We start from the raw sequence: 24,067 nt of genomic DNA on the forward strand, positions 1-24,067 counted from the left end.
AGTCAAGTTTAATTATCATTCAAGCCATACATAAAGGGTATAAAAAAAACACATGGGAATCATATATAGGCCTCCATCTAGCAACCAAGATGTGGGGTTGAGATTGCAAAGGGAGCTGGAAAAGGCATGTAATAAGGGTAGTGAGACAATTGTAATGGGTGCTTCAATATGCAAGGAGATTGGGAAAATCAGGTTGGCGTTGGATGGCAAGAAAGAGAATATATTGAATGCCTAATAGATGGCTTGTTAGAGCAGCTTCTGTTTGAACCTACTTGGGAAAGGCCATCTTAGATTGGGTGTTGTGTAATAACAATATTACCCACAATGTGGGTAATAACCCACATCTTATTAGGGAACTTAATGTAAAGGAACCCTTAGGAGGCACCAATCATATGATTGAATTCATACTGCAAATTGAGAGCGAGAAGCACAAGTCAAATGTATCAGTGTCATAAGGGAATTAGATAGGCATGAGAAAGGAGTTTTCCCAGGTGGATTAGAGGAGGATATTGGCAGGGATGACGACAGAGCAGAGGTGGCTGAAGTTTCTGGGAATAGTTCACAAGGCACAGGATAGATATATCCCACAGAGGAAGAAGTTCTCAAATAGCAGGGGTAGGCAACCGTGGCTGACAAGGGAAGTTACAGACTGTGTAAAAGCCAAGGAAAGGGTACATACGGTAGCAAAAGTGAGTGGGAAGTTAAATGAATAGGAAGCTTTTAAAATCCAACAAAAGGCAACTAAAAAAGCTATAAGAAGGGAAAATATGAAATATGAGAGCAAACTAGCCAATAATATAAAGCAGGATGCCAAAAGTTTTTTCTCAGTTATATAAAGAGTAAAAGGGAAGTGAGAGTTGATGTTGAACTACTGGAAAATGATGCTGGTGAGGTAGTAATGGGGAACAAAGAAATGGCAGATGAATTTGATGGGTACCTTGCATCTGTCTTCACTGTGGAAGACATGAGCAGTGTGCCAGAGGTCTGTGAGTGTCAGGGAGCAGGAGTGAGTGCCATTGCTATTACAAAGGAAAATGTACTAAGCAAACTGAAAGGTCTTGAGGTGGATAAGTCACCTGGACCAGATGGACGACATCCCAGAGTCCTGAGAGAGGTTGCTGAAGAGATAACGGATGCATTGGTCATGATCTTTCAAGAATCACTTGATTCTGGCATGGTCCCAGAGGACTAAAAAATTGCAAATGCCACTCCACTCTTTAGGAAGGGAGGAAGACAAAAGAAAGAAAATTAGAGGCCATTTAGTCTAACCTCAGTGGTTGGGAAAGTGTCAACGTCTGTTATAAAGGGTGAGGTTTTGAGGTATTCAGAGACTAATGATAAAATAAGTCAAAATCAGCATGGTTTCTGTAAAGGGAAATCTTGCCTGACAAATCTATGAGAGATCTTTAAGGAAGTAACAAGCAGGGTGGACAAAGGAGAGGCAGTGGATGTCATTTACTTGGATTTTCAGAAGACATTCGATAAGGTGCCACATTTGAGGCTGCATAACAGGATAAACTCCTATGGCGTTACATGAAAGATACTGGCATGGATAGAGGAATGACTGACAGGCAGGGGGCAGCGAGTGGGAATATAAGGGCCTCTTGGTTGGCTGCCAGTGACTAGTGGTGTTTCTCAGGGGTCAGTATTGTGACTGCTAATTTTCACATTGTTTTTCATTTATTTGGATAATGAAATTGAAGGCTTTATGGCAAAGTTTGCAGATGATATGAAGATAGGTAGGTAGTGCTGAGGAAGCAATGCGATTGCAGCAGGACTTAGCCAAATTGGAAGAATGGGCAAAGAAGTGGCAGATGAATACAGTGTTGGGAAATGTACGATAATGCATTTTGGTAAAAGGAACAATAGTGTGGACTATTATCTAAATGGGGAGAAGGTTCAAACATCAGAGGTGCAGAGAAACTTCGGAGTCCTCGTGCAAGACTCCCAGAAGGTTAATCTACAGGTTGAGTCTGTGGTAAAGAAGGCAAATGGAATGTTGGCATTTATTTCAAGAGGAATAGAATATAAAAGCAAGGAGATAATGCTGAGCCTTTATAGGACACTAGACAGGCCATACTTTGTGTATCATCAACAGTTTTGGGCCCCATATCTCAGAACGATTGTGTTGCCATTGGAGAGAGTCTAGAGGAGGTTCACAAGGATGATTCCAGAAGGATTAACATACGAGGAGCGTTTGGCAGCTTTGCACCTATGCTCACTGGAACTTAGAGGAGTGTGGGGTTCTCATTGAAACCTACTGGATGTGGAAAGGACTAGATAATGTGGATGTGGAGAGGATGTTTCCTATAGTGGGGATATCCAGAACTAGAGGGCACAGCCTCAAAATTGAGGGGTGATCTTTTAGAACAGAGGTTAGGAGGAATTTTTTTAGCTGAATCTGTGGAATGCTCTGCCACAGACCACAGTGGTGGTCAAGTCTGTGGGTATAATTAAGGCCAAATTTGATCATTTCCTGATTGGTCAGGATATGGCAAGATGGCAGGTGTATGGGGTTAAGTGGGATTGAAGATCCAGGATCAGCCATGATGGAATGGCAGAGCAGACTCAATGGGCTGAATGGCCTAATTCTGCTTCTATGTCTGTGTCTTATGATCTATACATAGATACAGCTGAATGAGACAGCGTAGTTCTGGCCAAGGTGCAAAACATTCAAAAATAATGAGTAACATAATCACAAATAGTGAGCAAAGCAACATATTCACCCAAAAAAAAAACACATTTGTAGTCCAGGACTCAGAGCAACAATGTCAGGCAATCAATGGTACAGCCCTCTGGAAGTGTCTAGATGCATGCAATCCAGCCTGTCATTCTACTGCTCAAACACAGGAGGGCAGCACTGACAGGAGCGACTAGATCCCAGCCGAACTTGGACACAATGCTGTAAACGCTTCCACATCTCTCGCCTGGTCTGAGAGAGCAAAAATTAGTGGTAAGCTTATAAAAACCAACAGATGGCAACTAACAAGCTATAAAGATATAAAAGGTGTAATTTTTGTGAGAATACAGTAGTGTTTAGCCTGTGTATTACTTTTAACCCCCCGACCAATCCACTTGATTTTATGATTTGCAGAATTTTAAATTATATGGATTGACAGTTCATTAAAATGTATTGCAAAATATTTAATAAATCAGATTATTGCAAGATAATTGAAGCTTAACATTTTTTAATTAAAAGAAAATTTGTCAATATTGGGGAAAAATTTGAGGTGTGACATTTTTATTGAAAATATATTAAAATATAGTGAAATTGAATTGTTGACTTCAATAATTAAGTCATCATGAATGTATATTTTTAAAATTAACTATTAACTGTGATGGATGAGAAAAATTTGTTCTTTTATTACATGTAGATTCGCCATTATCTTGATGAAAAAACACATGAATTATTTCAAAAAAAGCTACGAGACCGAACGCTGATGGAAATGCCAAACTTCAGGTGGTGTGCACATGTAAGACAATCTTGTGGTTATTTTATTTCAGTTTCAAAATAGAGGCATTATTTTAGCAACTCTTTATGCATGTTAAAATTTGGTTTTTTTATGTATATTTGTAACAAGAATGTAGGGAAATCAAAGCAATGAAAAAGATTCTAATCAGACTTATTTTAGGCAACGTTATTAGAAGTTAAACAACCAAAACAGATAGATAATTTAATTGAAAAGCATAAGGTGTGAATGCCTTCTCCCAATTGTTTCTCCTCTCTCGGAAGCAATGCCTGTATCAATTACATGCTGTTAGTAATCTCAAGGACTTGATTGTGACCATTCTTTATTTTAAGGGCAAGACTATATGGTCATTTGCATATAGGAACATCCCATAGAAACTGCCGATACTTAACATGTAGAAACCCACATATTCTAGCATGAATTACAGGGTGGTCAAAGGTGTTAGAAACCTTCTTCCCGGTACTGAACTATTGGAACCTGTTCTGGGATGTCACTGTGTCGAAGTTCTATGATTCTACATTAGAGGAAGATAAACTGCAGCAGGAGACCACACTCAAATGTCTTCGGCAAATCAATAAGATTTTGGCTCACTTCCCTGCCTGATGATTGAATATTTTAGAATCTAGTAATATGTTGGTTTTAGCTTGTATCATATTGGGCAATAATCTGTCTGCTGAGCTCAGAGGCTTTGGACTTGTACTTCTGTGAACAGTTTAGGTACAGAGGAGATGCCAGGGGTAAGTGTTTTACGCAGAGAGTGGTGAGTGCGTGGAATGGGCTGTCGGCGATGGTGGTGGAGGCGGATAGGATAGGGTCTTTTAAGACACTCCTGGATGGCTACATGGAGCTTAGAAAAATAGAGGGCTATGGGTAAAGCCTAGGTAGTTCTAAGGTAGGGACATGTTTGGCACAGCTTTGTGGGCCGAAGGGCCTGTATTATGCTGTAGGTTTTCTATGTTTCTAATCTACATTAAAGATTGTTCTTTATTTCCTACGCATTTTCTTGCACCTTCACTCTACATTTTGGCATCTTCTGTCTATATAGATTTTGAAATACTCCACTGAGTACCATTTCACATTTAAAATGGTTCTATCAACCCTCTTTCACATTTTATGAAAATGTTCAGCCGAACTTTATCAGGCAATGGCTTCAAAATAGCAGAATTAATGAAACGAAAACTAGACTGCCTGTCTTGAGCTGTTTTAACATGTTCATTTAAGAATTGTGTTAGTTTGGCTTTTTATACCAGCACTTAAATACTAGGACTTGTTAGTTATGGAGTTTTTGCTTGATCTGGGGAGGCTGTCTGATCATCTGATCACTTTAGCCATTGTAGAAAGGTATGCTGGTGAGCGATGGCTGCAGCTTGCAGCTCTTCCTTAATTTACAAGCTCCCATGGAAACAAATCTCTTAAAGAAGCCATTTCATTGAAATTATTTGGTCAAGTTTTTAATACAAACTGGATGAGCTATGTTTTGAGGCAGTATTAAAGGCATATGGTTTCCCTGGATAAGATTATATTATTTCTTTCAGTGTTCCTTTGGGCTGTTGCATGATCTCAATAGGTTCAGAATGGATTGTCCATCCTGTAACAAAAGCACATGCTCCCAGTGTAAGATTCCTGTAAGTAATCTTTTCAGATTATACAGTTCTTTGCCTTTGATTGATCTACATTACAAAACCCTTGTGAAACATCATGTGTCCTGTTTTTTCCTCAGTGGGAGCAACAGCATGAAGGGATCAGCTGTGAACAGTTCAAGATGTGGAAGAAGCAGAATAACCCTGAGTATCAGGCAAGCACGCTGGACATCTATCTCAGCAGGAATGGAATAGGTAACCAATGCACTCAGCAGTAGCCGCTGCTGATAAATTAACTCTTTTAGCACAACCTAATGAACTGTAGCTATTGGACACAACTGGAGCTGCGTATTCCACTTCCCAAGAACAACCCAGCCCCTGCTGCTGGGGGACATGTACATTCAGGGTCTATTTTCTCAACCTTCTGAAGGCCTGTCATCCTCAATTCTGAGGGACTGCTGCCACAGTGGTTGAGAGTTGACAAGATTTCTTGTTGGAAATAATACTGCAGTTTTGCTATGTAAATCAATGTGATAAAACAGTACAGTTATCTACAATGAATGATATTATATAGCTTTTAAAATCAGCTTTTGACACATTACTTGACTAAGTAAAATTTAGAGTCCTGCAGCAAAGAAACAGACTCCACTGCCCATCATGTCCATGACAACCATCAAATTGCTACCTACATGATTCCATTCACTAGCATGTGGTCCATTGCTTCTGTGCCTTGGCAATTGAAATACTTTAATGTTGTGAGAATACCTACCTCTACCATCCCCTTAGGCAACAGGTTCTGGATTCCAGGAATCTGGGTTTAAAGAAACACCATCCTCAGATTTACTTTAAACCTCTTACCCCATATCATAACCCTGTGTTTTATTGCACACCTTTAGTCTGGGGAAAAGTTTCCTACCATTTTCTCTGTCTGTGTCCTTCCTAATTTTGCAGACCTCAGTCAGATCCTCCTCTGACTTCAACTCCAGGGAAAGCAAACCAGCCAATCCATCCTGTCCACATAACTAGAATGCTCCATCCAGTACAACCTTGTGCACCCTTTCCAACACATCCTTTACGTCCAGCATATCCTGTCTGGGACATGCACTACTCCAGCTTTGGCATAAGGAACGATGAAGGAAACTGTTTTGACAGTGAGTTATTTATTAGTGTAAAAACATTGTTTTTTTTGATTTTCCAGCATGTAGGCTGAAAAATTATAGGGTGCTTTAATGATAGAGTTAGGAATTCCCTTAGACTTTTGTTGATTTAAGGGTTCAAATCGTCAAGGGAATGCTTAAAGAGTCATAGAACAAAATAGCATGCATACAGGCACTTCAGCCAAACAAATCCATGCCAACTAGTGTCAATTTCCTGTCTTTGGCCCATATTCTTCCCAGTCCTGGCCTCCCGTGGACCTGGTGCAGGGAATAATGCGGCCGAGAAACTGTATTGGATTTGGAAATACAGAGACACTGGGCAAAGAAATGGGCCCTTCAGTGCATGCCCGTCTTTTGGCCCGTCTACACCAATTCCATTTGCCTGCACTAGGTATATATCCTTATATGCTTTGTTTCATTTTAAGGTGCAATTCTAAATATTCCTTCAATAAAACAATTATACCCAATTCCCTTGCCTCTTCTAGGTGCAAGTTCCAGATATTAATCACTCTGAAAAATTTAGTTGCTTCTTCGTCCTATACTATTACTACTACGTCGACTCAGGCCTAGGGGGCCAGCGTTGTCCTATAGTAAACCAATACTACAATATTATATTAAATAATAACATTTCTGTGCTGAAATTCTTTCAAAAAGGTTTACTGAGATGGATTCCTTTTTGAGTTTACCAGGTGCAAAAACTTATTATGGCTGTTCCTGATTGTGCCAGCAGAGTTATGTAGCTTCTTCAGTGCTTTCTTTCTAAATAAACATCAGGATCTTTTGAGAAGTGATAACGGGTATCCTAATTTACTTATAAGCATACAAATTTCTAATAGGTTGACACCTCAAGCCTGCGCTGCCTTGAAATTAAATTATGGCTGATCAGGTCTATAGTCATAGAACACTACAGCACTGAAACAGGCCCTTTGACCTTCTAGTCTGTGTCAAAATATTAATCTGCCTAGTCTCACTGACCCACACATGGATTATAGCCCTTTATTCCCCTGCCTTCCAAGTACCTATCCAAATTTGTCGTAAAAGTTGAATTCGAACCCGAATCCATCACTTCTGCTGGCAGCTCATTCCACACTGTCATCATCCACAGAGTGTAGAAGTTCCCCCTCATGTTCCCCTTAAACATTTTACCTTTCACCCTTAACCAATTACCTCTAGTTCTAGTCTCACCCACCCTCAGTGGAAAAAGCTTGTTTGTATATACTCGATCTACGTCACTCATAATTTTGTATACCTCTACCAAATCTGCCCTCGTTCTTCTATGTATAAGGAATAAAGTGCTAACCTACTCAACCTATCCCTATAACTCAGCTCCTCAAGGCCTGGCGACCTCTTTGTAAGTTTTCTCTGCACTCTTTCAATCTTCTTTACATCTTTCCTGTAGGTAGGTTACCAGAACTGCACACAATACAAATTTGGCCTCACCAACATCTTATACAGCTTCAACAATTTCAACTCCTGTACTCAGTAGTTTGATTTATGAAGGCCAATGTACCAAAAGCTCTCTTTACAGCCCTTTCTACTTGTGACACCACTTTCAAGGAATTATGTATCTGTATTCCAGATCCTTCTGTTCCACCACACTCCTCAGTTCCCTACTGCTCACCATATAAGTCCTACCCTGGTTTGTTCTCCCAAAGTTTAAAACCTCACACTTGTCTGCATTTAACTCCATCTGCCAGTTTTTCAGCTCATTTTTTTCAGGTGCTCCAAATCCCACAGCATCTTTGATATCCTTCCTCACTGTCTCTTACGTCACTACTCTTGATGTCATCTGCAAATTTGCCCATCCAGTTGACTACATTTTCATCCTGATCATCGATATAGATGAGAAACAACAATGGACCCAGTGCTGATCCCTGTGGCACACCACTAGTCACCGGCTTCTGCTCAGGGAGGCAGCCATCTACTACCACTCTGGCATCTCCCACAAAACCAATGTCCAATCCAATTTACCATCTCTAAATGAATGCAAAGTGACTGAACTTTCCTGACCAACCTCCCATGCAAGACCTCGCTAAAGTCCATCCACTGCCTTGCCTTCGTCAACTTTCCTCATAACTCCCTTGAAAAACTGTAAGACTGATTAGACATGACCTACCACGCACAAAGCTATGTTGACTATCCCTAATCAGTACCTGTTTATACTTCACCCACCTACCTGCAGTAATCTTTCACCTCTCTGTCCCTTACTCATCAAGAATCCATCTACGTCAGCCTTAAAAATATAGAAAGATCCTGCTCACTTCACCCTTTTGAGGAAGAAAGTTCCTAAGACCCTCAGTCTTTTAAGAGATGGAAGAAAAAAACATTTAATCTGTCTCAAAATGTTGACCCTTATTTTAAATTTAAATTTAACATTAATTTCTATGTTTCTATATCATATAATGTTGAACTAGTCGATATATATCCACTTTTAACCAGCGATATGTTTTGTATTCTTTTTCATTGTGTGTATTTGTGTTTCTTTTAGATTGCCCCAATTGCAGTGCTCGATTTGACTTGTCCAGAGGAGGGTGCATGCATTTTAATTGCCCAGAATGTCAATATCAGTTCTGTGGTGGCTGTAAAAGACCTTTTAAGACAGGATCGGTAAGTTTTGCTCTTCCTGAATCTTGTATCAATGTGTTACTGTGCATGTTGTTTTTCAGTAGTAAAGGCCATATAATAGACATCTGAAGAATACAATATTCAGGCCATGCCATTCAGGAATTTCTGTTAATGTTATTTTGTGACTGTTTTACATCGTTACTGTTTGCTGTGTGTACTGGCCCCAGAGGAACGATGCTTTGTTTAGCTGTATACATGTGTATGTTTGGATGACAATAAGCTTGAACTTGATCTGGTTTTGTGAATTGTGGATTCCTATTCTGCCTTGACATTGAATAGAACCTGCTTTGACTAACCATGCACGGCGGGCTGATGTACATTTTTTTTGTTTTAGGGCACATCATAAGATTCAGCAACACATACAGTTAGGCATCAAGAATGGGCCTTGTGCCAAGTAGAGCCCCTCCTGTGTCTGCTCAATTAAGTCCAAGGCCAAGTTTGAATGTGGAATTCATGGGTCATGGGTGAGAGAGGCTGGGGAGTGCAGGATGAGGGTCATCAGTCAGTAATGTCAGGGTGGGGCTGGAATGGATGTTGTCAGACAGGAACTGGAAGGGCAGATCATTGAGCTTGGATTGGAAATGTTCAGCAGGAGGGAGCTAGTCATGTTGGGAGTTCGTAAAACTTTAATCTAGGATGCTGCTAGTGAGGAGGTATTTGAAGAATCATGGTCAAAGATAAGGTTGGTTGACCTACCAGTAATCAATGGGGACCAGTAGTAAGGGTCGCTGTACCTCCCTCTGCAACTAGATCTTTGACTTTCTCACCGGAATACCATAGTCAGTACAGATCAGAAATAATATCTCCTCGCTGACAGTCAACACTGTCGCACCTCAAGGATGCATGCTTAGCCCACTGCTCTTCTCTCTCTACACCCATGACTGTATGGCTAGGCACAGCTCATCTGTAACTTTGCTGACGACACAACTATTGTTGGCAGAATTTCAGGTGGTGATGAGGTGGCCTACAGGAGTGAGATGGATCAGCTGGTTGAGTGGTGGCACGACAGCAACCTTGCACTCAATGTCACTAGCATCAAGGAAGTGATTGTGGACTTCAGAAAGGGGAAGTCGAGGGAGCACACACCAGTCCTCACCAGCAGTAAAATGGATGAATAGGTTCGGGTTCCAATGTGTCGACATCTCTGAAGATATAACCTGGGCCCATCATATTGATGCAGTTACAGAGAAGGCACAACTGCAGCTTTATTTCGTTAGGAGTTTGAGGAGACTTAGAGACTTGGTATGAGTACCAAAGGCTCTAGCAAATCTCTACAGATGTACCATGGAGAGCATTCTAACAGTTCGCATTACCATCTAGCATTGAGGGGCCTGTGCACAGGATCAAAAAAGGCTGCAGGGTTGTAAACTCAGCCACCTCCATCATGGGCACCAGCATTCTCAGTATCTTCAAAAGGTGATGCCTCAAAAAGGCAGCATCCGTCATTAAGGACCACCGTCACTTAGGGCATGATCTCTTTTCATTGCTATCATAAAGGAGGAGGTGCAGGCGGCTGAGGACTTGCCTCTGCTGTCAGATTTCTGAATGGACAATAAACCCATGTACACTACCTCACTAATACTTTTGCTCTCTTTTTGTGCTACTTATTTAATTTTAATATATATTTCATATTGTTTTTATTATTTGGAATTGGAATGTATTGCTGTTGCAAAAGAACATATTTTATGACATATATCAGTGATATTAAATCCGACTGATTCTGAGGTGAAGGTTCAGATGAGGGCTATAAGCTGGAAGTGAGTATTATAACAATGACAAGGTTGAAGTACAAAAAAGTCCAGACAAATATATTGGTGAAGGCAACCTACCCCAAGGCAGTTTTCAGCGTTTAACAAAATCTTTTTGGGAATTTGAAGCAGCGTTCAGTAATGCTGCAAGTTTTATTTCTGCATACATATTTGTATTGTCAATGCTCAAGCTTGGATGAAAATCCCAGAACTGGCATCAACCTGTGATGTTTCCAGATGCACCAAGGGGCCAGATGGAAACTCATGGACTTCATGCAACTTGTACTTTCCCTTTCCATTTGATTTTCTCACAATACCATCTCTCCTGTCCTCATCCATTCATTTTTTCCTGTCTAGATCCTCTTAAAACCCCTCTGCCTGCTTCTCATAACTCACTGTTCTCATCCAAATGTGTACTTGTGATATGTAGGTCTGCAGGTAATATAATACTTTCTTCAACTTGTGGTAATTAAACTTCCTAAATCTTAATGGGCCTGTGGGTCACCACTAATTCTAACATATTTGTAACTTATTGAAGTTAGATACATAAATACTTCTGTGATGTCTAATAAATGTTCTTATTCCCCATTAAATTTTAATTTGTATTTTGTTTCCCTGTGACCACGTGGGTTTCTCTGCATATTCCAGTGTCCTCACACATTCCAAAAAGACATACACGTTAAGGTTAATAAGTTGCGGGCATGCTATTTTGGCACCAAAAATGGCAACATTTATGGACTGCCCCCAGCACGCTGCAAATGATGCACACAAATGGTGCATTTACATAGAACATAGAATAGTACAGCACATTACAGGCCCTTCGGCCCACAACGTTGTGCCGACCCTTAAACCCTGCCTCCCATATAACCCCCCACCTTAAATTCCTCCATATACCTGTCTAGTAGTCTCTTAAACTTCACTAGTGTATCTGCCTCCATCACTGACTCAGGCAGTGCATTCCACGCACCAACCACTCTCTGAGTGAAAAACCTTCCTCTAATATCCCCCTTGAACTTCCCTCCCCTTACCTTAAAGCCATGTCCTCTTGTACTGAGCAGTGGTGCCCTGGGGAAGAGGTGCTGGCTGTCCACTCTGTCTGTTCCTCTTAATATCTTGTACACCTCTATCATATCTCCTCTCATCATCCTTCTCTCCAAAGAGTAAAGACCGAGCTCCCTTAATCTCTGATCATAATCCATACTCTCTAAACCAGGCAGCATCCTGGTAAATCTCCTCTGTACCCTTTCCAATGCTTCCACATCCTTCCTATAGTGAGGCGACCAGAACTGGACACAGTACTCCAAGTGTGGCCTAACTAGAGTTTTATAGAGCTGCATCATTACATCGCGTCTCTTAAACTCTGTCCCTCGACTTATGAAAGCTAACACCCCATAAGCTTTCTTAACTACCCTATCTACCTGTGAGGCAACTTTCAGGGATCTGTGGACATGTACCCCCAGATCCCTCTGCTCCTCCACACTACCAAGTATCCTGCCATTTACTTGGTACGCTGCCTTGAAGTTTGTCCTTCCAAAGTGTACCACCTCACACTTCTCCGGGTTAAACTCCATCTGCCACTTCTCAGCTCACTTCTGCATCCTATCAATGTCTCTCTGCAATCTTCAACAATCCTCTACACTATCTACAATACCACCAACCTTTGTGTTGTCTGCAAACTTGCCAACCCACCCTTCTACCCCCACATCCAGGTCGTTAATAAAAATCACAAAAAGTAGAGGTCCCAGAACAGATCCTTGTGGGACACCACTAGTCACAACCCTCCAATCTGAATGTACTCCCTCCACCACGACCCTCTGCCTTCTGCAGGCAAGCTAATTCTGAATCAACCTGGCCAAACTTCCCTGGATCCCATGCCTTCTGACTTTCTGAATAAGCCTACCGTGTGGAGCCTTGTCAAATGCCTTACTAAAATCCATGTGGATCACATCCACTGCACTACCCTCATCTATATGCCTGGTCACCTCCTCAAAGAACTCTATCAGGCTTGTTAGACACGAGCATTTAAAGTATGATTCGATGTACCCGTGACAGATAAAGCTAATTTTATAAAGCTCATCTCAATGTGTTAGCTTACTCTCATTTTCTACTTCTCTTATAATCAATCTTTGATGATCTGATGGTTTCTAAACGGTATTGGGCTGCAGTCATTAATCAGGTGAGTTACTGAAAGGGCACGGAGAGTCAAATGCACAGCAGGCTGATGAAACAAGTGGGCCAATCCTTTCATCAATCTGTAATGCATTTGTAATCCAGAACTTTTCCTTGTCATTTTACAACTTGTATGGTGAGATTTGATGTGTACAAGTGACTCCTTGAAGGAGAATTAATTAATGACTCTTATGTTTGCCTTTCCTTGAATTTCCGTTCCTATATACAGCTTCTTTGCCTAAACCCACTTGAGTAAAAGACATACACTGTGCCCAATGTCGTCTGATATTTAGCTTTGAACCAAAAATATACTTCACTTAACTAGTCCTCTTTAGCTTGCTTTCTTTTCTACATTTTCACTTTGCATACCTTAACAGTAACCATATCCCAATAATAGAAACTGCTTTTGATTACAACAGGCTTGTTCTTTCACGGGTAACTGCCTTAAAAATGGTTTGCATGCCCACCATCCGCGGAACTGTGTTTATTACCTCAGAGACTGGAGTGTGGATCGGTTAAAGCAGCTGCTAAATGTGAGTCATATTTACTGACTTAACTTCCTACTCTAACAAATGCACAAAAGACACATTTTATATAATTAAGTAAGAGGGGAAAATAATAGAAGAATTATAACATACTGTAGATAGCTCTGTGCAAGTCAACCCCGTGATTGGTAAATCTTGGGGACTAGGCCCGAAGGGGCGATATCCTTAAGTCTGAGAATCCAAGGCTATGGACTGACTGGAGGTCCTGGGGGTGGAGACCTGTCTGTGGGTGAGTGGGTGGGTGGGACAGATGGAAAGGCCATGGACCAGCGGCCCAGAGACGGCCTGTCCTGGGGGTGGAGACCTGTCTGTGGGTGAGTGGGTGGGTGGGACAGATGGAAAGGCCATGGACCAGCGGCCCAGAGACGGCCTGTCCTGGGGGTGGAGACCTGTCTGTGGGTGAGTGGGTGGGTGGGACAGATGGAAAGGCCGTGGACCAGCGGCCCAGAGACGGCCTGTCCTGGGGGTGGAGACCTGTCTGTGGGTGAGTGGGTGGGTGGGACGGATGGAAAGGCCGTGGACCAGCGGCCCAGAGACGGCCTGTCCTGGGGGTGGAGACCTGTCTGTGGGTGAGTGGGTGGGTGGGACAGATGGAAAGGCCATGGACCAGCGGCCCAGAGACGGCCTGTCCTGGGGGTGGAGACCTGTCTGTGGGTGAGTGGGTGGGTGGGACAGATGGAAAGGCCATGGACCAGCGGCCCAGAGACAGCCTGTCCTGGGGGTGGAGACCTGTCTGTGGGTGAGTGGGTGGGATGGAGGTTTGCTTTGATGTTGTTTTGTTTTTGTTTTCATTGTTACTGCATGTGTTGTTCTGCGGAACATTGTGGGTATGCAATGTTAGTGCCAGAATGTATGGCGATACTTGTGTGGCTGATTTTATTAACCTAATTTACCTGCCTTCCCCATGTAACCCTTAATCCCTTATCAATCAAAAGTCTATTAGTCTCTGCCATAATAGCTATTGGTTCCCATTCTCACCTCCAGAATCCAGCATTTGTGTTCCTACTTATCTCTATCCAGCAGCTGTCTCCCCTCTTCATACTCCACTCCCCTCCACCTTGCTCTGTTTAGTTCCTTGTTCCTTTTCCTCTCTTTGTCCTCCCCCATCTATCATTCACCTGCTGTTACCTCCCAACTGTGCCTCTGCTCATCTCCATAAGATGTAGGAGCAGAATTAGGCCATTTGGCCCATCGAGTGTGCTCCACCATCCAATCATGGCTGATCCTTTTTTTCTCCCCCTCAACCCCATTTCCCACTTTCTCCCCGTAACCTTTGACGCCATGTCCAACCAAGAACCTATCAAACTCTGCCTGAAATAAAACCGACAACCTGGGCTCCACAGCTGCACGTAGCAATAATTTCCTCAAGTTCACCACCCTCTGGCTAAAGAAATTTCTCTGCATCTCCAGGTGAGGCGACACTTCACCTGTGAGTCAGCTGTTGTGGTATACTGCATCCGGTGCTCCCGGTGTGGCCTTTTATATATTGGTGAGACCCGACGCAGACTGGGAGACCGTTTTGCTGAACACCTACGCTCAGTCTGCCAGAGAAAGCAGGATCTCCCAGTGGCCACACATTTTAATTCCACATCCCATTCCCATTCTGATATGTCTATCCATGGCCTCCTCTACTGTCAAGATGAAGCCACACTCAGGTTGGAGGAACAACACCTTATATACCGGCTGGGTAGCCTCCAACCTGATGGCATGAACATTGACTTCTCTAATTTCCGTTAATGCCCCTCCTCCCCTTCTTACCCCATCTCTGACAATATTTAGTTTGTTTTTTTCTCTCTCTGCCCATCACTCTGCCTGTTCTCCATCTCCCTCTAGTGCTCCCCCCTCCCCTTTTCTTTCTCCCAAGGCCTCCCGTCCCATGATCCTTTCCCTTCTCCAGCTCTGTATCGCTTTCGTCAATCACCTTTCCAGCTCTTAGCTTCATCCCTCCCCCTCCTGTCTTCTCCTATCATTTTGCATTTCCCCCTCCCCTCACTACTTTCAAATCTCTTACTATCTTTCCTTTCAGTTAGTCCTGACGAAGGGTCTCGGCCCGAAATGTCGACAGTGCTTCTCCTTATAGATGCTGCCTGGCCTGCTGTGTTCCACCAGCATTTTGTGTGTGTTTTTTAATACATCAGCCAGCTTTATAGTAAAGTTTTTCAACTGCCATCATATCACTGAGTTATTATCTTAATATTACCAAACAATAGTTCTTTTTTACTACTTAGTTAATGTCTGTGATTTCCATTCTTTCAGATGGGGAATGTTCCCTTGACTGGTTTCATAACAGATAATAATCTGGGTCACATGGAAGGTAATTATTATAAGAATGATACTATGTGTAAGAGTTAGTTTGTACAATATGAACATATGTGAACATTCAGCACATCCTTTGACATTACAATAGAGCTCTCCCATAGATGTACATCTACACCAGCAGAGATCAGTATTTTAAATACATATATCTTTCCACATGTATTGGGTATGCAGTATTAAACCATTCATTTGATAAAAGTGAGTAGTGATGTAATTTAAGGCTGCAAATCATAAAAGTGGCTCTTTAGGATACTTTTTAAATCCTGGAACTTGGGAAGTGTACAGAAAGAGGAAGTATCACTTTTTTTGTGAAAACGTGTTTCCAGATGACACAACAGACTATTTCCAGTTTGCTAGAACAATCCCATTCTCCCATCATTTTTCCTTATAACCTATTCTTCCCAATTCCCATCAAGTGCTCCTCACTCACCAAAGGACCAAAGGCAGTTTACTGTGAGCAGATAACCTATGGAGCTTGACACTTTCAGAACATGGTAGGAGCTGGAGGACCCAAGGTAAGCCGTGTGCTGAACCAGGCCATTGGAGCTAAGGGCCTACAGATCCAAAGCTGAAAGCTAGTGCCCCTTCTAAAATTCAATAGATTTTTGTCATAGCAACACAAATTTTGTTGCTCACTAAGAACATGTTTCCCAGGTCATCTGGATCTACATGTAAACAAGAAATGCTTACTATAAATAGGTACAAAGATAACTTGTGGGATTTATATTGCTTCTAATCGTAGTGAACAATACAATTCAATCATGTTTTTTTCTTTAAATGTTAGAAAATGCAGTCTTCACAAATGGATTACCAAATTTTCCTGTGATAAACACTTTCTCCTTTAGGTAATTGTAAAGTTATTGAGCAGAGGGAAACCTCGCACGGTTTGAAGGATGAACAGTGCGGCCAACCTTCAGTGAAAGGCTACGCGGGATTCTGCAAGTATGTGAACTGACATCTCTCTGAACCTCAGCTGGTTAAACATACTGGTTGAGCAATCGTATGATACCTGCAAACCCCTGTTAAATAGGCACCATGCAGAAAGCCAAAGAACACTTTGTTTGAGACACTCAACAGTAAAATTCTGTCGTCCACCAGGTCCAGGGGGTCCACTGCAGAATGCACAAGGAAAACTGCATAACCCACTGTTCTGGGTTATCAAAGTAGGATATGGGGAAAGGCTGATCATCAAATAGTTACCAAAGGCTAAGGGAGGGAGGGTAAGGGTGCTCATTATCTAGGAGACAATCAATTTTCAAGGCTATGTTGAGTCTTGAGGTGGACTGTGTGTTGTGGTAGACTAATGGAGATTCAGATCTTGCTACTCCCATTGAATGAGGATTAGTGGTTTGTATAACGCTCTAAGTGTACTTGAGGATTGGCCCAGAGATCGGTAGGTGGAAAGGCGAGCCTGAGGTTGCTAAGTGGTGGGGGGGTTGTAGGGTTGAGCGCGAGAGTGGTGTGACCAAAATGACGTGAGTGGCATTGATGCATGATTTTCATCTACTTGCACATACATTGGCTTGCCAGAATCGTAGAGGACCCATAACTCTGGCTTTGACATAACTTCAGTTGGTGAAATTTATTGCATATCCAGACCGTGATGAATGCTTCAGGTAACGAACACTTGACTTGAGTACAGACTGTACGTGGGGGTCCGGTGGGATAGAATTGCTGGCTGCTGTAGACATCTTCTGTCGTGTGGGAACTCAGTTTGTGGCAGGATCTGAATGCTTCGGGTTTACTACACGCTGTCCAGTTGGCTTATGCATTTATTAACAGCTCACATTGCAAGCAATTCTCAGAAAGGGAATCCTATAAAATCTGAGAAAGATCTGTAAATATGAAATATTTTCTGAGCAATTGTTTGGAGTGATAACTATTGATATACAATGGATTCCTGGTAATTTGGCCATCAGTTAATAGGGGCAGACACTTATTTGGGACAATTCTTGAAGAACAAAAGCTAATCGATAAAATAGCCCTTTGCTTATTTAGGACACTATGCTGCTTAATTGGGGTAGGAGACTGTTACCAAACGGTTTCTGACTAGTGTTAGACGCCTACACTTGTGTGGCCATTAGACTCTGTGCCATACTTAGAGCGAACAGTTTTTTAAAGTCAGTTGTGTGTGCGTTTGTTTAAAATGTAGTGATTTTTGTCACAAATAATTGGCAAGAAATAATCAGTAAGACAATTCAGGACTATTTTGCTTACTGTGGTTTCAAGCATTCAGACTTGGAGATGCCAGAAATGGCCGAGAATGAAAATTAAGCAATTTCACTACTTCAGCAAGTTAGGAACTACAACGAATTGGAAGATACCGATAATCATCTGTAATGTAACAACTAAAATTAAGACCTGGAGAGCGCAAATAAGAGTTGGAAAATTGTATGAAGGCAGTCCATTACCTACACCGGCGGCTGCGCTAATTTTGCTCATTTACGAGTCAATCAAAAGAACATGGCAGTGTACCACTGAGCTCTCACCTGAAACTGTGTGCATGCGACAGAGGCCGCACCATGGTTCACCACTTCAACAGGCGGGCTAAGCCAAGTGAGGGTAGCCTGTGGACCTTATACCCCAGTGAGATAGGGTCACGTCTGTCCTAGTGTGTGAAGTGAGGTCTGCTGGACTGTGCGAATGAGATTTACAGTGAGAGCCAATGGACAGGAAGGTGATTCTGCAATGCTCTGTGGAGAGCAAAGGGTGTGACGAGGCACAGAAGAATCACGGTCAGCCTCTGCATCCAAGGGACCCCAGTACCAACAACTTTTGTACCACTGGACCTGGACTTCTGACACTGAGAGAGTGGAACTGCCATCGTCGGATACAAGCCACCAACCAACTATTAGGGTCAAATACAGTTCTACAGTACTGTAGTAGTATTGATAGTGTTCTAATTTGTTCTGTATTTCATTTAAATACATAATTTGTTACTCAGTTAAACAGTAGTTTGTCTTTTTTATACCTTTTAAGCTATTTCCATGAAACTTTGGCTAATTGGTGCAGCCATTTGATTGGGCCAAAATGTACAGGTCCCAAGATGTCCAAGTTAACTGGAATCCACTGTAATTGTTTTTTGTAATATTTGTAAATCAGTAAATGTGTCTTTTTTCTATATTCAATATTTTCAGTATCTCAGCGTTTTATGTTAATATTTGAATCCTGCTTCTGTTGTAGAGCAAGAGATTCACTCACACAGTCTATCATCAGGCAGCCAGGAACAATTATTTGATCAATTTTTTACCTTGGAAAGAGAAGAATAAGTATCTTAAGTGCAGACTGTTGTTTGTCCTCGCCATCTCTAGTTTATACAAATACTCATAGAGATAAGGTCTTTGCCATTATATAACGTCCAGCTATCATCTCTTGACCAGGCTGAGATGAGAAGATTTGTGTTCTGTCACTTCCAACAGTACCTTCACAACATCATCTTGTGCTTATGGGCTCCTGGTCTTTTTAGGCTCATGCTTAAAGTATTTCTCTTTTCATGTAAAGCCTTAGTATTGTTACAGGATCAGATGTCTCCAGTTGCTACATTCATCACAGGAGCTTCTGCTATCTTTACTCTTGAATCAGAATAGAAAATGCTGGAAATGCCCAGCAGGTCAGGCTGTATATGTGGAAAGATAAAACAGTTAACACTTCAGTTGGAAGACCTTTCCTGACACCTGAAACATTAACACTTTCTCTTCCCAAAGATGCAGCCTCACTTGTTGAGTATTTCCAGCATTTTCTGTTTCTAGTTTAGATGTCCAGCGTCCACATTTTTTGTTATTTTCTTTTATCTCATACTCAGTTGCACAAAACAGATTTGACTGATTTGACAGCATAGAAACGTATTTTTATCTTGTACTTTGCTTTCATATTGTAGAAAGGAAGTCAATCCCAAAGGCTAAATCTGAACATTTCATCTTGCTCTCTTTTTAATTGTTTTGATAAACTGTGGTGAACAACTGCCACAGTTTCCGTAAGTAAGGTCTGAAAAACAATAACAATACAAACACCTCAATGATGTTATCAACAATAAAATAAATTAGTTTTTACTTTGGTTTCCTCCTATTCTGAATAAATCCGTTTTATGTTTTGGTTAAGCACTGATGTGTTTATACTGCTGCCATTATCACAGCCCCTTTCTGAAAATATCCTGCTGTTAAAAATTGTTGCTATTCAGATTGAACAATGCATAAATGATGACTTATATTTTTTAAAGTAGCTTAAGCAGTCTAGAGCACACATTTGAGAAACTGGTGTACAAAGACTTCTACTTCAACATGATATCCTCATCTTTATTTCAGTGTCCATTTAAAACAGCACTTGGTTGAACTCGTGAATAGAAATAATTTGGATCCAGCTATTCTATACAGCAAAGATGAAATATTAATGGAATTTAACCGCTGGAATATTTCTGTCCCAAATCAACAAATTAATGAACCAGAAGAACAATTTATACAAAGGTTAAGAAACGTAAGTTAACGAAGTATTCAGAAATTAACACCTATGTACAATTTGTCAAAATATTAACTACTAAGTCATTACTTATTCAGATTTGTAGCAGCCAATTAAACTTTGGAACAAGAATGTAGATCCATTCCTTTCAGGTGAAATGAAAGTCTCTCCCATCTGCCAGTCATAGAAGCCCTAATAGAAAAGCTTTTAATATTATCAATCCACTTCCACTTAGCACGATGTGCTTTCTATAACTCTCCCTCATTTGTTAATATTACATAATGGGTCATGGTAAATGAAATGGGTGTTCTGTTGTAGAGGATGATCTTCCAAGGTTAAGGCTCTGGTGCTGCTTTAGAAATAATGTGACAGGCACATTACCTTGAAGAGTGCATTTTTTAAAGAACCTTGTGTTGGTGATCTAGAGCACACAATTGATATTTTGGTCATAATTTACAGTACATTACTTGCAACCAATAGCGTGGAGCCTTGAAATTTATTCTGGCTACATTAGGCAAGAGTCTAAGCATTGAAGTCGCTGACTCTAAGATCTTCTAAATTTGGTTATCAGTCCTGTTAATTTTATATTGGAAGATTATCATTAGGAAATAGCTTACTCTGCTGATTTGGTTCAGTCAGACCAGACTGCTCTTTAAAACGGCAGAACCTTCAATGGAATCACAATCACCTGACGTTGACAGATCTGATCTTCTGATCTTCATCTTCATGTCTGGCAGCTCTTGGGCTGTATTCCCTGGAGTTCAGGAGAATGAGGGGGAATCTCATAGAAACATTCCAAATGTTAAAAGGCCTGAACAGATTAGATATGGCAAAGTTATTTCCCATGGTAAAGGGAATCTAGGACAAAAGGGCACGACTTCAGGTTTGAAGGACATCCATTTGGAACAGAGATGCAGAGAAATTACTTTAGTCAGAGGGTGGTAAATCTGTGGAATTAGTTGCCACGAGCAGCTGTGGAGGCCAGGTCATTGGGTGTATTTAAGGCAGAGATAGATGGGTTTTTGATTAGCCAGGGCATTAAAAGGTATGGGGAGAGGGCAGGGGAGTGGGGATGACTGGAAGAACTGGATTAGCCCATGACTGAATGGCGGAGCAGCCTCGATGGGCCGAATGGCTTACTGCTCCTGTATCTTATGGTCTTTTCCAAAATGTCTTGTATACCATCATTAGCAATGGGAATTAGTTCGCAAAAATAGATTGAATCTTCTTTTTATTCCTTTATCTGAGCAAATTACCATCATTAAGGACCCCTGCCATCCCGGCCAATCTCTCTTCTTGCTTCTGCTACCATCGGGAGGAAGGTACAGAAGCCTTAGGCCACACTCCACCATATTCAGGAACAGTTATTACCCTTCAGCCAGTGTGTATAATTTCATTCAGCACAACACTGAACTGATTCCACAACCTGTGAACTCACTTTCAATGACTCTACAACTCATGCTCTCAGGATTGTCTATTTGTTGTTTGTTTTTTCTTGTATTTGGACTGTGTTTCTTCTGTTGCACATTGTTTGTCAGACTTTGTGTGTAATTTTTCATTGATTCTATTGTATTTCTTTGTTCTACTGGGAATACCTGCAAGAAAATGAATCTCAGAGACGTACTTAGATAGTACGGTAAACTTACTTCGAACATTAAACATTACTCTGTCTGTGGGACTACAGGAAGGGAAAGAGTATTAGTTATTTAGTATTGGAAAGAGATAAGAAAGACAAGCTACTTCTGCTTGAGATATCCCAGCTGTTTATTGACAGTTGTAGACATGTCTGCCAATTAATGAGTTTGATCATATGGAAGAAGATAAACAAATACGTTGATCTTGAAATTCATTCCCGTTTATAAGGCCAAATGCAGTGGCGGAGCACTACATTTCAAAGCTATGCTGATACATAATATATTCAGCACACTGACTGGGGCTGAATTTCTGACCTTGAGTCTTTTCTTCTGAATCTTCACAAATAACTTTTCCCACCAGAAGTTTGAGATGTGTCTATTTTAATGCAGGAAGCATCATGAACAAAGTGGATGAGCTTAGGGTGTGGATCAGTACTTGGAGCTGTGATGATGTGGCCATGACAGAGACTTGGATGGTTCAGGGGCAGGAATGGTCACTTCAGAGTGCCAGGCTTTAGATGTTTCAGAAAGGACGGGGGGGGGGAGGCAAAAGAGGTGGGGGCATGGCACTGCTGATCAGAGATGGTGTCATGACTGCAGAAAAGGAGGAAGTCATGGAGGGGTTGTCTACTGAGTCTCCGTAGATGAAAGTTAGGAGCAGAAAGGGGTTAATATACTGGTTTTTTTTAATAGACCACCCAATAGTAACAGGGACATCGAGGAGCAGATAGGGAGACAGATTCTGGAACAGTGTAATAATAACAGGGTTGTCGTGGGGGGAGATTTTAATTACCCAAACCTCGATTGGCATGTCCCTAAAGCATATATGTCAAACTCAAATCCATTTGCCAAATCCGGCCCGCGGTGGAGTTATCTTTGGCCTGCGAGATAATATCTAATTTCTATTAAAGCTGGCCCCAGTAATCGAAGCGCCTATGGCGTATGATATGGCTAATGCTGAGTTTATTCAGGTACCAGGTTTTCAGGGTTTTTAGTGTTTATTCGGCAGTCTTGCTCGGCGGTCTTCTTCATAAGAAACGGAATTTGTAAAGTGAAACACTTTGTAGTTATAGCAGAGACTGAGACACATGAGAGCAGGCTGAAAAAACGGAGGCAACGAAAGCCGCGTTCGCACGCGTCCGACTGATCCGGCCCGCATGAAGCTGCATTTTGCTCAATCCGGCCCTTGACCTAAAATGAGTTTGACACCCCCGCCCTAGAGCAAGGTTTTAGATGGGGTAGAGTTTGTCAGGTGTGTTCAAGAAGATTTCTTGACACAATATGTAGAATAAGCCTACAAGAGGAGAGGCTGTACTTGATCTGGTATTGGGAGGTAGTTCATTTTGGTAGGTCAAATATGATGACAGAATATAGTATTAAAGGTAAGACTCTTGGCAGTGTGGAGGATCAGAGGGATCTTGAGGTCCAAGTCCATAGGACACTCAAAGCTGCTGTGCAGGTTGACTCTGTGGTTAAGAAGGCATATGGTGTATTGGCCTTCATCAACTGTGGGATTCAGTTTAAGAGCTGAGAGGTAATGTTACAGCTATATAGGACCCTGGTCAGACCCCACTTGGAGTACTGTGCTCAGTTCTGGTCACCTCACTACAGGAAGCCATAGAAAGGGTGCAGAGGAGATTTACAAGGATGTTGCCTGGATTGGGGAGCATGCCTTATGAGAATAGGTTGAGTGAACTCAGCCTTTTCTCCTTGGAGCGATGGAGGATGAGAGGTGACCTGATAGAGGTGTATAAGGTGATGAGAGGCATTGATCTTGTGGATAGTCAGAGGCTTTTTCCCAGGGCTGAATGGCTAGCACGAGAGGGCACAGTTTAAGGTGCTTGGAAGTAGGTACAGGGGTAACGGGTAAGTTTTTTACGCAGAGTGCGTGGATTGGGCTGCCGGCGACAGTAGTGGAGGCAGATATGATAAGGTCTTTTAACAGACTCCTGGATAGGTACGTGGAGCTTAGAAAAATAGAGGGCTATGGGTAACCCTAGGTAATTTCTAAAGTAAGTACATGTTTGGCACAGCATTGTGGGCTGAAAGGCCTGTATTGTGCTGTAGGTTGTCTATGTTTCTAAGATTCATTCAATGATCCTGTATTTAGAATCATATTTAAATATGAATTAAAATGTAGATTTTGGAAAACTGCACAATCAAACTAAAACTGAAGCAAAATATTTGTAACTTAGTGGATTTTGTTACATCTGTTAAGTTTAGTTGCAGTTCAAGTGCATTACAATCTTCAATGTGCATTACATAATAAAAGTTCAATTTTTTATATTTGTTCTGTATCAGAGGAAGAACTCAACCAAGGTAAGCCTTTCAGATAACATAAGTACTGTAATCATATATAATCATATAACAA

At 41.6% G+C, this 24,067-nt stretch overlaps 1 protein-coding gene across 3 annotated transcripts in view; it reads left to right on the forward strand.

Moving 5' to 3' along the window:
* Positions 1-24,067, forward strand: part of LOC140726926 (uncharacterized) — a 76,281-nt gene that overhangs the window by 51,569 nt on the left and 645 nt on the right. For all 3 annotated transcript variants that reach the window (XM_073043935.1, XM_073043946.1, XM_073043955.1), the window contains 8 exons: positions 3,375-3,473; positions 5,006-5,095; positions 5,191-5,305; positions 8,696-8,814; positions 13,169-13,282; positions 15,551-15,608; positions 16,456-16,552; positions 19,912-20,080. In XM_073043935.1, coding sequence (XP_072900036.1) covers positions 3,375-3,473; positions 5,006-5,095; positions 5,191-5,305; positions 8,696-8,814; positions 13,169-13,282; positions 15,551-15,608; positions 16,456-16,552; positions 19,912-20,080 — 861 coding nt within the window. The remainder of the gene's footprint in view (positions 1-3,374; positions 3,474-5,005; positions 5,096-5,190; positions 5,306-8,695; positions 8,815-13,168; positions 13,283-15,550; positions 15,609-16,455; positions 16,553-19,911; positions 20,081-24,067) is intronic.

The sequence above is a fragment of the Hemitrygon akajei genome, chromosome 1, assembly GCF_048418815.1.
Source record: "Hemitrygon akajei chromosome 1, sHemAka1.3, whole genome shotgun sequence".
Classification (NCBI taxonomy): domain Eukaryota; kingdom Metazoa; phylum Chordata; class Chondrichthyes; order Myliobatiformes; family Dasyatidae; genus Hemitrygon; species Hemitrygon akajei.